Source organism: Bos indicus, chromosome 19, assembly GCF_029378745.1.
Source record: "Bos indicus isolate NIAB-ARS_2022 breed Sahiwal x Tharparkar chromosome 19, NIAB-ARS_B.indTharparkar_mat_pri_1.0, whole genome shotgun sequence".
In the NCBI taxonomy this organism is placed as follows: domain Eukaryota; kingdom Metazoa; phylum Chordata; class Mammalia; order Artiodactyla; family Bovidae; genus Bos; species Bos indicus.
The window spans coordinates 22536936-22552805 of NC_091778.1; the positions used below are offsets into that span (position 1 = coordinate 22536936).

Consider the following 15870-nt stretch of genomic DNA (forward strand, 5'->3'; position numbering starts at 1 on the left):
CAAGTTTCTAGTTTCAGAGCTGAGTCAGTTGAAGATAATGACAAGAGTGACCATGAGAGAGGGTGGCTGGAGTAGAGAGGAAACCATCAATAAATTGCACTCAGATATAATACAACTAAAAGGGAAACTTAAAAACCTTTTAAAACATAACTGGAGATGAGGAAAACAATGTCAGTATTTGTGGCATGGGTTATCTGGGATGATGAGGGCATGCCAGAGAGATGGCATAATGTTCCTCAGTAGAAAGGAAGACTGAGCTCAAGTAATAAAGGGTTCATAAACTGAAAAAAGAGGGGAATAAGTGTAGCACAGTCATATAGTATGAGCTTCATAGGAACAGGGAGTTTTTACCTACAGTATATGAAACTAGAATCAGGAGGACACACAGCTTCCTAATCCGAAATACAGGGTGTGTTGTGAAATACAGGGTGTGTGAGCCGTGAGCAGCTTCAAAAGAAAGATGTCTTTAGAGAAAAGCCAGTGTTTAGTCAAGGAAGTAAAAGAAAAATTCATCATAGAGGATGAGGATGTGGGGTTTCTAAAGGACTCAGTGGGAAGGTTTGAGTCAAGGTAAAATACACAAGAAGCAGTGTAGCCATTGAATGAGAGGAGGTGGTTATTGGGTGGCTTCTTGAGGAGTGAACAAAGACTAACATGGGTGTAGCCTTAAAGTTTCCCCATACCATTAAATATTGTTGAAACCAGATTTTTAATGGACTAGAGAACTTTCTGTTGAGTATACAGTTACTTAACCCATCTTCTTTTGTTGAAGGTGCAAAGAAGTCCATTCATTCAGTCGTTCCTTGCTGTCATCTTCCATCATCCAGTTTGACTATAGCATCACAGCAGAGGACTCCCTCAAAAAGAGAAGAGTTCTTTCTAATCTCATGCCTTGGGGCAATGTATTTTCATTTATAGTTGCTAGTAAAATCACTGTCAGTTCTAGAATGCCCATTTCTAGCTATGCCACAGCTGCCATGGCTTGTGAAGGATTCAAATGTACACATCCTCCATTTTCCTGTGTTTTGGTGTCCTAAATATGAAACCTTAAGGAATCTTAACACACAAGAGAAAATAGGTACACCTTTTAAATATTCAACAGACTATATTTTTCTATTTCAGTTATTGCAAATTGAATCATACTATACTACAACTTCATGTAAATTCCAATTTTATATTTATTAAGCACACTGATAAAGTGGAACATAGTGTACATGCTTTTTTGGTTAACACTTTGGTTTAATTGTAATACTCCAAGGGAAAAAAACCTGTAGCTACTATTTTCACATAACTTAATTTTCATTTGTTTAAATATTTCATTTGTTTAAATATAAGCATTTCTTTTGCCCACTATTCTTAAATATTAGCATAGTATTAATAATAATAATGGTAGTAATGATAGCTAATGTTTATTGAGCTCTTCTTTAAGCCAGATACTTGCAGAGTAGTTTTTACATATTATCTCATTTAATCCTCAAAACCACCTTGTGAGGTGGATACTATAGATAAGTAACATACCTGAAATAACACAGCTAGTAAGAGAGAACAGTTTGAAAGTCAGATTCCTGAGCTTACATTTGTGACCATTATTCCGCCCTTCCTCCTTTAGGAACTCTTAAATTTAGAGACTGACATGTTGGCAGTTATTATATATCTTAGTTTTATTTTATTCATAGGGCATATGTATGAAATCAGTTTCTTTTTTTGCTGAATTCAGTAAGATGAAACCTTCCCTGACTTATGCAAGAAAACCTTTTTCGTTTTTATCTTCTGTTGCAGGTCCTTCTTTTTCATGGAAACCAGACTAAATTTGTCTTAACATTTGTATTAGTATTATAATTTAAGAATATCTCTTAAAACCTAGAAAGACTTGACCTTTAAAATATAAAGTCTTATTGATCCTGCATTTAATTTTACCATCTCTAATATGAATCTGAACCAGAGTTTCTTATGTTTGTTATGTAGAAGATTTTAAAATGTTATTTAATACATGCACTAATTTTTATATAGAATCACTATTACTGAAACAAAAGTTTTATTGCTGCTATTTTCAGTTTTTTAAGTTATCTGTGTTTAAACAAGTTGTTGGCATTTTAGCCATCACCATTAATAATCATTTTAAGTTCTTTTAGCTAGAAAACAGATGAACTTCCAAAGAAGATAGTCTTCCCTGAGTTTTTCAGCTTAGTTTCAGTTACTTCTTTATCCACTGATGCTCTTGGAATCTGGGGTACAAGTTGGTGGATAGGATATGTAAAATCACTCTCTCCGTATGTTATCACTCCTGTAAATAATAACAACTGATTTTTTCAAAGGTCAGATTTCATCATTCCAAACAGCTATAAACATGGAAACAAAGTCTCTTGAGATGTTTCAAAATGTATGTACCTTTTTAGATTGGAGAGGCCTTTCCCTTCTGCTTATTCTAAATTATATAAACATCTAAAAAGTAATAGTCTTGTGTTTTTTTTTTGGTTTTTTTTTTCAAGTTTAGTAGTTCAGGTTGAAGCAACCAGTTTGAAAGTAATTGCAGGTGAATGGTGGCTGGAAGGGAGAGAGGAAAGCATAATAAAAATAATTGCAAAAGTCCAGCATCTGGGGATTTACTCTTCTAGTCAATCCTGAGGACACGGTTGACTCTATGATTAAGAAAAATAAATTTAGTATACACTAATTAGACTGAGACATTGGTCCAATGGTTAAGACTTGGCACTTTCACAGCCAGGCCTAGGCTCTGTCTCTGGTTTGGCAATGAAGGTCCTGCAAGCTGTGAAAAACAACAAACAAAATGCATTGTAAAGAATTTCATGAGATATGCTTACTAGAATATTTAATATTTTCATGTTTATAATTCTAATGAGTGAAAAATGTGTCATATCACATAACAGGGACATTTGATTTAAATGAGTAATACTTGTAATACACAAGTAATATACTTAGCATACTAGCACTTGACTCTATAGATGTTAGGGCTTCCCTGGTGGCTCAGATGGTGAAGAATCTGCCTGCAGTGCAGGAGACCCAGGTTCAACCCCTGGGTCGGGAAGATCCCCCAGAGAAGGGAATGACAGTCCACTCTGGTATTCTTGCCTGGAGAATTCCATGGACAGAGGAGTCTGGTGGGCTGCAGTCTATGGGCTTACAAAGAGTGGCTTTCACTTTCAGTATAGATTTTAGTTACTATTAATATTTTTGTTAACAATACCTTTTCCTCTAGTTGGAGTCAGTTTACTGTCACCTAAAATAAACTTGGTCTCTGCCTATACACCTATTTTATTAAGTGTTCTGTTATTACTGTCTGGCTTTTGTGTATTAGTTTTCCCCATCTGCATGGTCATAGAAACTAGAAATAAGTTCATTTATTTTGTTTGTTTGTTGCCATGGAAAACACGCATGCACCAGTTGATACTCTACAGCTGAAAACAGCAAATGTCAGTAGGCTGGAGAACTGTAGTTCTAGAGCTAAGAATTATATTTTCAGTTAAAAATAAATTCATGAGTAGTGTTTTTTCAAGATATAATTTGCACAACATAAAATGCACCCCTTTACTGTGTTATATTTCTGTATTGGTTAGGATATTTACAAAGCCTTAAACTTTAAGGCAAACAGTTTTTCCCAAGTATTCTGTTTCTTTTCTTAGCTGCAAGTCTTTACTTTTGCCCTGTGGTTACTACTCTCTGATCTGCTTGCCTTCTCTGAAATTCCTTCTGATTGAGATCTAATGTCATATCTCTTTTGGGAAGTCTTGATTCCTCAGACATTTAGTCTCACAGCCCCCTTTTTTAATCCTTTTATTATATTGCTTATCATATTTATAATTATCTCTTTAGTTTTTTTCCTTTCAGACCATTTATCTCTCAAGCATAGAGACTTGTTTTTCTGCTATCTTCAGAAATTCGAACAGTGTCATGGTAGGCTTTTTGGTACATATTTATTGAATGATTATAACGGCAAGTAGTTCTGGCAGTCCCTAATCTGTCAGCGTGTACTAGGAGTGTGATATACTATATTCAGTGTTGAATATTAAAATAATGTGCATTTTGTTTGGGGGAGTTATACCATTTTAGTATTGGAAGGCACCAAGACTCCCCGACTCAGCACATACACATTGATATATGCACACAAAGCAAATTGAAATCCATAGAAGTTGAATTACAGTGTTGAAGCTGGGACTGAAAATCCACGTTACCTCATCTTGTCCCATACTAATTTATTTTCTCTTATATCCTGATGACTTAAATTAAAAATTCATTTGTCTCCTAAGGGAAACGACCTTGAAAATGTTAATTCATAATACTATATTTTTAACCATAAGTAAGGGACTAGTTGCCAGGATACTGGAAAAGAACTTTTAAATTGGTTTAAACAATGACATCATTTTCCTGTTTTATAGACCTCTGTGAGTGAAAGCCTTCAGAGGGAAGCTGCCAAGAAGCAAGCAATGAAACAGGTAAGGTGGAAAGGGTGAATTAAATGTATTTGGTGAAGTAATTATTTCAGCTCACATTTAAAGAATCAGTTTTGGGATCTGTGCAACTGAGACTACACAGTAGGTGTGTATTAAATAATTTTATCTTGACACTTGTTTTTTTGAAAATGTGTAAGATGTTTCTTGATTTGCATAGATTTCAGGTTTATTGTGTAAGTTTTAAGGGAGAAAAACACACTGAAGAATTAGTTCCTTATTTCTGTATTCTAGATTAAACCCATTTCTGCTTTCAGTTGACATTCTGACAGTGGGTTGCATGGTTTAATAATTCCTGCTAGTGTGAGCTGCCAGAATGCAGCAATTCCACTTCTGTGTATGTATCCAAAGAAAGTGAAAATACTAATTTGAAAAAATACGTGCACCCCTGTGTTCATTACAGCATTATTTGTAATGGCCAGAATATGGAAATACCTAAATGTCCATTGATGGGTGAATGGATAATGAAGATGTGGAGTGTATACACACACACGCACGAATACTACTCAGCCATGAAAAATGAAATATTGCCATTTGCAATAACATGGATGGACTGTCATGCTAAATGAAATAAATCCAAGAAAGACAAGTATCTCATGATTTCACTTATACTTGGAATTTAAAAAACAAAATATTTGAACAAAACAAAACTCATAGAGAAGAGATTGGTAGTTGCCAGAGGGGAAGTGTATTGGGGAGCTTGGTGAAATGGATGAAGGGGATCAAGAGGTACAAAATTGAAGTTATTTTTTTAAAAAATCATGGTGATGTAATATACAGCATAGTGACTATAGTCTGTAGTGACTATAGACATTGTATGCAAATTTGGAAATTGTTAAGAAAGTAAATCTTAAAAGTTTTTGGCACTTGAGGAAGTTTTTTTTTTCTGGTAGCTTTGTATGCTGATGGATGGTAACTAGACTTACTGGTCATTTCACAAATGTCAAATCATAGTCTATGTCAGTTACACTTCAGTGAAAATAAATAAAAAGTTCCTTATAATTATTAAAATATTTTTAATGAAAACTATATCAGACAAAAAATTCTTTAAACTACTTGTATTGCAAAGTAATTTCTTTAGTGAATATATTACTTAAATTCTAGAGGTGACATCTCTAAAAATAAAGCATTTTTCAATTACAAAAGAAAAGTATTTCCTACCATTTGAAACCTGAACATTTTATTTGGTAACAAAATTAAAAATGATATGAAAGTTTAATATGTAATATAGGCATCTCAAAATTAAGGTTTGATGTTCCTAAGTCATACCCTAGTCCTTTTGACTTTTTGATGTGGATAACTATTTTGGGGCTTCCCTGATGGCTCATTGGGTAAAGAATCTGCCTGCAATGCAGGAGACACAGGAGACTTGGGTTCAATCCCTGGGTCAGGAAGACCCCTTAGAGGAGGAAATGGCAATCCACTCCAGTATTCTTGCTTGGAAAACCTCTGGACAGAGGAGCCTGGCTACAGTCCATGGGCTCGCAAAGAGTCGGACACAACTGAGGAACTAAACACACAACTATTTATCTTTAAGGGAATAGATAGTAATAAATAATGTTTAATATCCTGGAGGAGGGCATGGCAACCCACTCTGGTATTCTTGCCTGGAGAATCCCATGGACAGAGGAGCCTGGGGGTCTGTAGTCCACGGGGTCGCAAAGAGTCAGATATGACTGAGCGACTAAGCACAGCACAATGTTTAATTAACACTTACTCTCTATAAGGCTCTGTTCTAAGGGTTTTAAGTTGAAAATGTGGTTGATAACAATTTTTATGACATATTTCTGATTTATGATCCTATCCCCAAAAAACTACTTAAGACTTTTTCTGGTATCTATTAGTTGGCTTATATTTTTGAAATATGTTCAATTTTTTTTTTTTAAAGACCAAACTTGAAATTCAGAAGGCTCTTGCAGAAGATTCTACTGTATATGAATATGACAGTATTTATGATGAAATGCAGAAAAAGAAGGAAGAAAGTAACCCCAAATTGCTTTTGGGAAAAGACCGAAAGGTTTGTAGCTGAAAATACAAACTTTCTTTGACTTTGACCTGTGTTTTGTATCTTACTCTTATTTCACCACGAGAATGATCTGACAAAAAATTTTAGGTATATAAAATGTAAAGAGCCCCTCATTCCAGATAGTGTGGATTTGTTAGAATCTAGGAAGCTATATATAAAGTATCCTAACCAGGGACGGGGGAGCCTGGTGGGCTGCCGTCTATGGGGTCGCACAGAGTCAGACACAACTGAAGTGACTTAGCAGTAGCAGCAGCAACAAGGAGCAAGAGAATTATCTAACAATTTTATAAATTTTGTTTTTTGCTTTAAAAACTTTTCAAATTATTTTTTGAAAGTTTTTCTTAGGCAAGTCTTTGTACTTCTCCTCCTGTTTATGTTTATTTGTGTTTTATAATTTTTTATTGCTTCCTAGCTGTTAAGTGAATCATCCACGTGTATCACAGTCAAATTTTTAGTTTGACGGAAATGTAAAGGTGTGGAGATTGAATGAGATAATTTCAAATTTTCTATCACTCTTTAACAAAGCATAGACTTGTTTTTAAGGATCTTTACATCTTACAGTATCTAAAATAAAGTAGTGGTGTAAAATTATATTAAAGCTACTATTTTAAATAATTGTATTTCAACTAATGTGAAAAAAGTAGTTGGAAAGGTTTCCTGTTCACATGTCTGAAGAAGTAAAAAATACCATTTTATAAAAAGGGTGAGAAAAACAGTGGGAAAATTACCTGTTTAGTTTGAGATTTAAAAAGAAAATGGTGTTTTGAATAATTCTGTCTATACTTAAATTTCTGTTGAAACGAATTTTATTTTCAGTCTTGCTAGTAAATTTATATTGAATTTTGAGAAGTTGATCCTATTTGTTTGACTTTCTATCTTAATGAATTCGTGATAACAATATAATATTAACAATTCATTATCTTTGACTCTCTCCTAAATAATCTTATTTTATCCCCTAGCCCAAGTACATTCACAACTTACTGAAAGCAGTTGAAATTAGAAAAAAGGAACAAGAAAAAAGAATGGAAAAGAAAATACAGAGAGAACGAGAAATGGAAAAGGGAGAATTTGATGATAAAGAGGCATTTGTAACATCTGCTTATAAGAAAAAACTGCAAGAGAGAGCTGAAGAGGAAGAAAGAGAAAGAAGAGCTGCTGCACTTGAAGGTGAAATGAAAGAGGAGAAGGGTAGAAGGAGATAGAAATAGGAGAATCCTGCCCTGTGGTAGCCATTTGCTCGGTCACTGAACTTTTAGATTACAATGTTGTCATAATTTATGTATGTGAACACAGGGTACAAAGTATATGATGTTATATAGTATAAAATAGAAGATTTTAGGTAAAAACACAGTTGCACTCTTAGTAACTGTTATATCTATTCAACTTTCTAATTATATCTTATTTTGTTGCTTAAAACTATAATCATCACAAGTCATTGCCTTAGAAAATGATTTCAAATGTGAAAACATCTATTACAAGGTGTAACAGCACAGCATTTGTCAAAGGGAATATAAACTGAGATTTAAATCCTAGTTATATTTTCCTGAGATGAGAAAACTAACATCACCCAAGGAACATTAACTAGGCATTTACAAAAAGAATAACATTAATTCAAGAAAGAACAAAGATGTGCAGAGGCCAAAAAGTATCTTAATGCTTTACTGCAGTGCTTTCTACTCATGGTCATTTCTCATGATCAAAGTAAAATAAGTAATTATAAACAGCTTATTTGTCGAGTGCTCACCAACTTTAAATGGATGAAAACCACATGTGTAAGACTTGGGTGTGTTCATTTAGAGCACCACTCAGGACGAGATAGTAAATAAACAGGGCTACATTCCAGTAAAAATCTATTGATGAAAAAGGCACAGGCCAAATTTGGCCTTAGACTATATAGATCTAGAGACCAGTTTATACACTATGTTATATACTCTGTGCCTGTAAAACTGAACTACGTTTTGCCTTGTTGAATATATTTATCTCACTTTTGCTTTCATTCTCTTAGCACGTTTGGATGTAACCAAGCAGAGAGATCTCAGTGGATTTTATAGGCACCTATTAAATCAAGCAGTTGGTGAAGAGGAAGTACCTACATGCAGCTTTCGTGAAGCCAGGTGAGATGTGGCATATGGAGTAGTTAGAAGAAAGATACTGCCCTTGAGTTCTGATGTGATCCTACGATCATTTAAACTCCCTGGAAGTAGAGGACTGTAGTATTGCATATTTTGTTGTCAGCCAAACCTGACCTAATTGAATGAAAAACTAGAGATTTACAGCTTTTTAATTAAACCTTTAGCTCAAGATATTTTTATTTTAGTAATTCTGCATGTTCATATAGTACATAAAAAGAAAAACGTATCTTTTCATAAATAGGACCTAGCCTCTGTAAAACATAAAGATTCACATAATCAGGGGCTTAGAAATGCATTATCTGCTATGTAGCCACTAGTTTCATGTGGCTCTTTAAATTAAATCTAAAATTTTGGTCACATCAGTCACATTTCAAGTACTCCATTCGCACATTTGGCTACTGGCTACAATATTAGACAGCACAGATATGGACATTACCATTTCTGTAGACTTTTTTTTTCTGGCTATGCTATGCAGCTGGTGGAATCTTAATTCCCCACCAGGGTTGGAACCTGGATCTCAGCAATGAAAGCACTGAGTCATAACCACTGGACTACCAGGGAATTCCTCATTTCTGTTGGCATTCCTATTAGTACTGGTCTAGAAAGTAAGGGTTGGAGGAATTTTGAATAAAATTATAAGATATTATACATACTAAGTCGCTTCAGTCAAGTCTGACTCTTTGCGACCCCTTGGACTGTAGCCTATTAGGCTCCTCTGTCCTGTGAGCCTGGCAGTGGGATTCTGCAGGCAAGAATACTGGAATGGGTTGCCATTCCCTTCTCCAGGGGATCTTCCTGACCCAGGGGTTGAACCTGCATCTCTTATATCTCCTGCATTGGCAGGTGCGTTGTTTACCACTAATGCCACCTGGGAAGCCCATAAGATATAGGAATAGTGAAATTATCATGCTATAAATATATATATACATAAATATATTTGAAGGTAAAATTTGTTCTAAATTTGTATCTAAGGAAAGCAGTTCCTTGAGAACCATAGTTGTTGCTTTGTTTGTGTAATGAATAAGTGATAACTGAGAATGAATGTGTGAGTAATGTAAATAAATCAACCATGCTGATCAGCTGGGAAAATGCAGGTGTTGTAAACCGTGTTAATGTAACTGATCATAATAGCTGGATGGATTCACGTGTTTCCATTTTGTTATAATAGATGCTGAGGTGTATAGCAGGAGGCTGATGCCTTTTCAATCGTGAGAAGGATTATTTAGTGATATTTAGAATTAGATTTTGTCACCATTTTGTGGTGAAAAAAATTTATCTTCATCTTTTTCCAGGACTATTTTAAGTATTTTTTAGAAAGAAATAAAAATAAAAATTCATCAAAGAGCCACAACTTGAACTTCTTGTTGAAAACTAGTACTTATTCCAGAATATGCCTTTTCCTAATTATTTGTTGTCTGTTTGGCAAAAAGGAAGACCTTCCACAGACCCCTACCTGAAGGTTCTAGAAAACTTTCCACAGACCCCTACCTGAAGGTTCTAGTGGTCTATACAGAAGGGCTGATTTTTACTTTTTCATTTCTACCAGTATTGAAAATAATCTGAATGATTAGAATATACTAATGATAGATGTTTACCAGGTAAATCGACATCAGCACCTTTTTGAATTTGGGATAATCAGAAAGTATATACAGTTGTAAGTGTATTGACTTAAGTACTGATAAAAATTCCATGAATTTATTTATAGAACTTACTTACTATTAATAATGTGGCATTTTGTGTTACATTATTTTTCTTAAGGTCTGAGATAAAAGAAGAGAAATCAAAAGGATATTCTGATGAAGTAAGTTCAGAGAGCAGAATACCTCCTGAGAACTGCATTCGCCAAACTGGTGTGAAAGTAGAGGAAAACCCAGATGCAGACAGTGACTTTGATGCTAAGAGCAGTGAGAATGATGAAATGGAGGGGGATAAAGGGAACTGCAGAAGGGAAAAGGGCACGGAGACCCTAAGCAGTCACTCCAAGCATCACAGGAATCCTGCCCGCTCACCGTCATCTAGTGAGGAAAGAGAACATGGCACCCAATGCCACACAAAAAGTTCCAGGTCAAGAGGCCATGAGAAAAGGGAAGATGAACACCAAGAGAGACCAGCCAGGGAGCAGGACAGCTACCACACTGACCGTGATTCTCGAAAAGAAAAAAGGGATTCCCATAGGCACAGAGAGTCCAGTCACAGAGATTCCCACTGGAAGAGGCATGAAGAAGAGAGACTGAGGGGAAGAGACGAGAGAGAAAGGAATGACAGAGAATGGAAAAGGGAGAAAGACAGGGAGAAATATCCCTCCAGAGAACAGGAAAGACACAGACAACGAAATAATTATGACCGACACAATGAGAAAGGATGCGAGAAGGAAGAGAAAAGCAAAGAAAAGGAAGAGCATGTGAAAGCAAGAAAAGAAAGATATGAAAATAGTGATAAATACAGAGATAGAGAAAAACGAGAAGTCAGTGTTGAATCTTCAGAAAGAAATCGAGACAGAAAGGAAAGCAGCCCAAATTCTAGGGCAAAGGATAGGTTTGTTAACCAGGAAAGAGCCAGTAAAATGAGAGACATGGAAAAGGACAAAGAAAGAAACCCAGAGAAACCCTCTAGTTCTGAAGCATCATTGGGAGCAAAACACAGAATCACAGAGGAATGCCAAGAGACAGGCAAAGAACAGGAGAGGCTGCACGAGACTGTGAACAAGTTTGCAAAGCGGAGCAATGAAGAAACTGTAACGTCAGCAAGAGACAGATACTTGGCCCGGCAAATGGCAAGGATTAATGCAAAGACATATATTGAGAAAGAAGATGATTGATGGCTGCCCCAGTAGAAAGACCTATGGAAGCACAGAAAATTACAGCTCCTGAAACATGCTGTGTGAACACATAAAGAAGTGTGTTGAGTGGTTGGGAGGGTATTTTAAAATATATTTTCAAAATTCATTTTGGGTTTAGGTTAAGTCAGAAGTCAGTCCTTTTATCTTGAATGTTTAACTAAGTTAATATGTAATATTTACTTATCAGTATGACATTCTTGGTTATATTCAAGTAACCTAAAGAGACTGCTAAATCCTCATAGGTAATATGAGGAAAATTGGCTCTACTATGACCATTAAAAAATAATTTAAACAACTCTTCTATTGTTGATTTTGTTGCAGGAGCTGTTTATTTTATAAATATTGTGTTTCAGATAATAATAATGTGGATTTGAATGGAGAATATCATTTTATGTCCTAAAATTTGTATTAAAGTATAAAATATAAATCACAGATCTTGTCTAAGCTTTTTAGCTCACAACATACCTCTCTTTTATAAAAATTGTGATACATTTGTACCATTTAATTGATGCTTATTTAAAACTGTCACATTTAAAATGTCACTCGTGTCATGCCGTCATTCCTCTTTTGTGAAACCTTAGCAAGATATTAAATTAGTTATGTATATAAATGAGTTTTAGCTAAGGGTGAAAAGATGGAGATACCTTAAATAAAAAAAATTAGCTAAAGAACTGGGTAGCCTATTTATGAACATGTCTTGTTTAATACACTCTTAAAAATACAGTAGTTTATTACAGTTCCATATATAGAGGTTCTATACTAAGTCTTATCAGTGACAGTGACAAATACTGCAAAAGCATAGACTGAGTGTACACAGAGGGGTGTAGTACAGTGTAAATGGAAAATTTCAGGTGAGATCATGGAAGCCCATGAATGACAGGCTAAAAGTCTTCAGCTTTGGTGAAGAATTGAATTCCTTTGTTAGAGTTGTCATACTAGAGCACAGGGTAGCAGTTCTTGGTTAAATAATGATAATGAGTTATTTGGATCAGTATAAATAAGGGATTCATTATATGTATGGCTAGATACGTGTTCTTTTAAATAGTTGAGGTCTAAAATAATGGACTTAAATTGTATGAGTTGGTAAACAACTGTTCTGTGATTCACTATCTTAATTTTCCTTCTCCCTCCACTTGTTTACTCTTGTTCCAGTACTGTTTATTTTGCCTTCTGTGGATGATGATTTTTTTTTAATATTTCTTTAATTGATTTTTAAGGTGTTAATTTTTGCTATACAGCAAAGTGACTCAGTTGTATATACATTCTTTTTTGTATTCTTTTCCATTATGATTTATCCCAGAAGATTGGTTGTAGTTCCCTGTGCTGTACAATAGGACCTTGCTGTTTATCCATTCTAAGTGTAAAAATTTGCATCTGCTAACCCAAACTCTCAGTCTATTCCTTTGCCTTCCCCCCACCCCTCGGAAACCAGAATCTGTTCTCTATGTCTGTGAGCCTGTTTCTGTTTTGTAGATGGGTTCATTTGTGCTGTATTTTAGATTCCACATGTAGGTGTATCATACGGTATTTGTGTTTCCCATGTTGTCGCAAATGGCGTTCTTTTTCATGGTTGAGTAGTATTCCATTGTGTATAGGTACCACATCTTCTTTATCCATTCATCTGTCAATGGACATTTAGGTTGTATCCACGTCTTGGATATTGTCTCTGGCTATTGTGAATAGTGTTGCTATGAACATAGGAGTGCATGTATCTTTTTGGGTTGTAGTTTTGTCTAGATACATGCTCAGGAGTGAGATTGCTGGACCATATGGTAATTCTGGTTTTAGTTTTCTGAGGAACCTCTATGCTGTTTTTCGTAGTGGCTGCAGCTACTTAACATTCCCACAAGCAGTGTAGAAGGATTCTGTTTTTTCCGCACACTCTCCAGCATTTGTTATTTGTAGACTTTTTAATGGTCACCATTCTGATTGGTATGAAATGATACCACATTGTAGCTTTGATTTGCATTTCTCTCATAATCAGGGATGTTGAGAACCTTTTCATGTGCCTGTGACCATCTGTATGTTTTGTTTGGAAAACTCTCTAGGTTTTCTGCCCATTTTTCGATTGGGTTGTATGGGCTGTTTATGTATTTTGTACATTAAGCCCTTGTCAGTTGCATTATTTTCAAATATTTTCTCCCATTCCATAGGTTGTCTTTTCACTTTATGGTTTTCTTTGCTATGCAAATGTTTCTAAGTCTGATTAATTCCCATTTGTTTTTCTTTCTATTGCCTTGGGAGACTGACCTAAGAAAACATTGGTATGATTTATGTCAGAGAATGTTTAGCCTATGCTCTCTTCTAGGAGTTTTATATGGGTGATGTTTTTAAAGATAGACATGCAAATAATGGGCTTCCCTTGTGGTTCAGCTGGTAAAGAATCCATCTGCAATGTGGGAGACCTGGATTCGATCCCTGGGTTGGGGAGATTCCCTGGAGAATGGAATGGCTACCCACCCCAGTATTCTGGCCTGGAGAATTCCATGGACTGTATAGTCCACAGGGTCTCAGTCAGATACGACTGAGTGACTTTCACTTTCACGCAAATAATCTTTGGCCTGCAATCAGAAAACCTAGGTATAAGGCCTGTTCTGGAACTTTTCAGCTGTGTGAACCTGGGCAAATCAGTTAATCACTCTGTACCTCACACTCCCTATCTACAAAACTGGGGAAATGACATCTATCACATAGATCTGATGATCAAGTGACATGATACTTGTGAAAGTACTAGTTGCCTCAGTCGTGTCCAATTCTTTGCAACTCCATGACTTTAGCACACCAGATTCCTCTGTCCACAGAATTCTCCAGGCAAAAATACTGTAGTGGGTTGCCATTTCCTTTTCCAGGGAATCTTCCCAACCCAGGGATTGAACCCGGGTCTCCTGCATTGTGGGTAGATTCTTTACCATCTGAGCCACCAGGGAAACCTGGTATCTGTGAAAGTACATTATAAACTGAAGCTCTACACAGATTATAATAATTCATTTTGCTTTACTGAAATTTAATATTTCTAATTCTAGGTACTTTTGATACTAAGTATTTGCAGATCACATGCAGTGATATTTTGGGGGATGTTTTGACAATACACAGTTAAGATTTTTCTTTTAACCTTAAGAGTTTGGAAGGGATTTTTGTTTCATTCTGTTTTTTTCTTTTTAATGAGACAGTCTATTCATCATGATGTTAAGAGTTACTACAGTAGTAGTTAACAACAAAAGGCATTTACTGATGTCTTAAAATGTAACTTGGAACATCTGTGACTAAATTGCATAAATGAGTACCTGGGCATTTCATGCATCTTAAAGAGGGGACTCTTTATTTTGTATAAACAGGTTTAATTCTGTCACTGAAGTTTAAATGTTTCATGAAAAAAATAACATTGGACAATTTCATATAACCACAGTTGACAGAGGTGAATAGTAGAAAATATTTATTTATTCTTGGCTATAAATCATGTGGAAGAAGAAACTAAAGATGAGGAAAATGAAGTACCATTTATATAATTCAGTTAACTGTATATAGTCCAGAATTTGAAGCACCCCATTGATACTTTCGGGGCTTCCCTCATAGCTCAGTTGGTAAAGAATCTGCCTGCAATGCAGGAGACCGGGGTTTGATCCCTGGGTTGGGAAGATCCCCTGGAGGAAGACATGGCAACCCACTCCAGTATTCTTTCCTGGAGAATTCCCAAGGACAGAGGAGCCCGGCAGTCTATACAGTCCATGGCGTTGCAAGAGTCGGACACAACTTAGCGACTAAATCGCTACCATTGATACGTTCAACACAAAGTATCCTGAAAATGTTTTTTGTGTTTTTTGTAAATCACTGTAGATCATGTAAATATGTAGATCATATTTAAATGTTACTGGAGAAATAACTGCAAATTCTTATTTTACATAAGTCCCTAATTTTATCCTTTAAACTTTGCACTTTTCATGTATCAGTTTTAAGATAAGGTATACTTCTAATATTAGAGTTCGAGTAAGAATCAAGTAACTTTTTTTAAAAATTAGCAAATATTCTTGTTTATGGAAATTTAGGTATTTGGGGCTTCCCTGGTGGCTCAGATGGTAAAGAATCTGCCTGCAGTGCAGGAAACCTGGGTTCAGTCCTTGGGTTGGGAAGATCCCCTGGAGAGGGGAACAGCTACCCACTGCAGTATTCTGGCCTGGAGAATCTCATGGGCAGAGGAGCCTGGCAGGCTTCAGTCCATGGGAATGCAAAGAGTTGGACACAACTGACGTACTAACACTTTCACTTTCATTCATTCCTTTATTTTCAACATTTCTCTGAGAGATTTATTTGATGTATGTCACTTTCACTTCAGGCATTTTAAGCCTAGAGATGGGCTAGCTCCTCTTTCCTAAATATTTGTTTGAACTGTCAGTGTTTACAATTTGTTAG

General features: G+C 35.6%; 1 protein-coding gene across 3 annotated transcripts in view; it reads left to right on the forward strand.

The window, feature by feature from the left end:
* NSRP1 (nuclear speckle splicing regulatory protein 1) overlaps window positions 1-11895 on the forward strand; it is a 45498-nt gene extending 33603 nt beyond the window's left edge. For 2 of the 3 annotated variants that reach the window (XM_019981526.2, XM_070774292.1), the window contains exons 3-7: window positions 4395-4451; window positions 6355-6483; window positions 7452-7659; window positions 8498-8606; window positions 10383-11895. In XM_019981526.2, coding sequence (XP_019837085.2) covers window positions 4395-4451; window positions 6355-6483; window positions 7452-7659; window positions 8498-8606; window positions 10383-11442 — 1563 coding nt within the window. In that variant the 3' untranslated portion in view covers window positions 11443-11895. Of the gene's footprint in view, window positions 1-2357; window positions 2381-4394; window positions 4452-6354; window positions 6484-7451; window positions 7660-8497; window positions 8607-10382 lie in introns of those variants that run through there. The other variant, XM_070774291.1, reaches the window with a different exon arrangement.
* Window positions 11896-15870: the final 3975 nt, after the last annotated feature.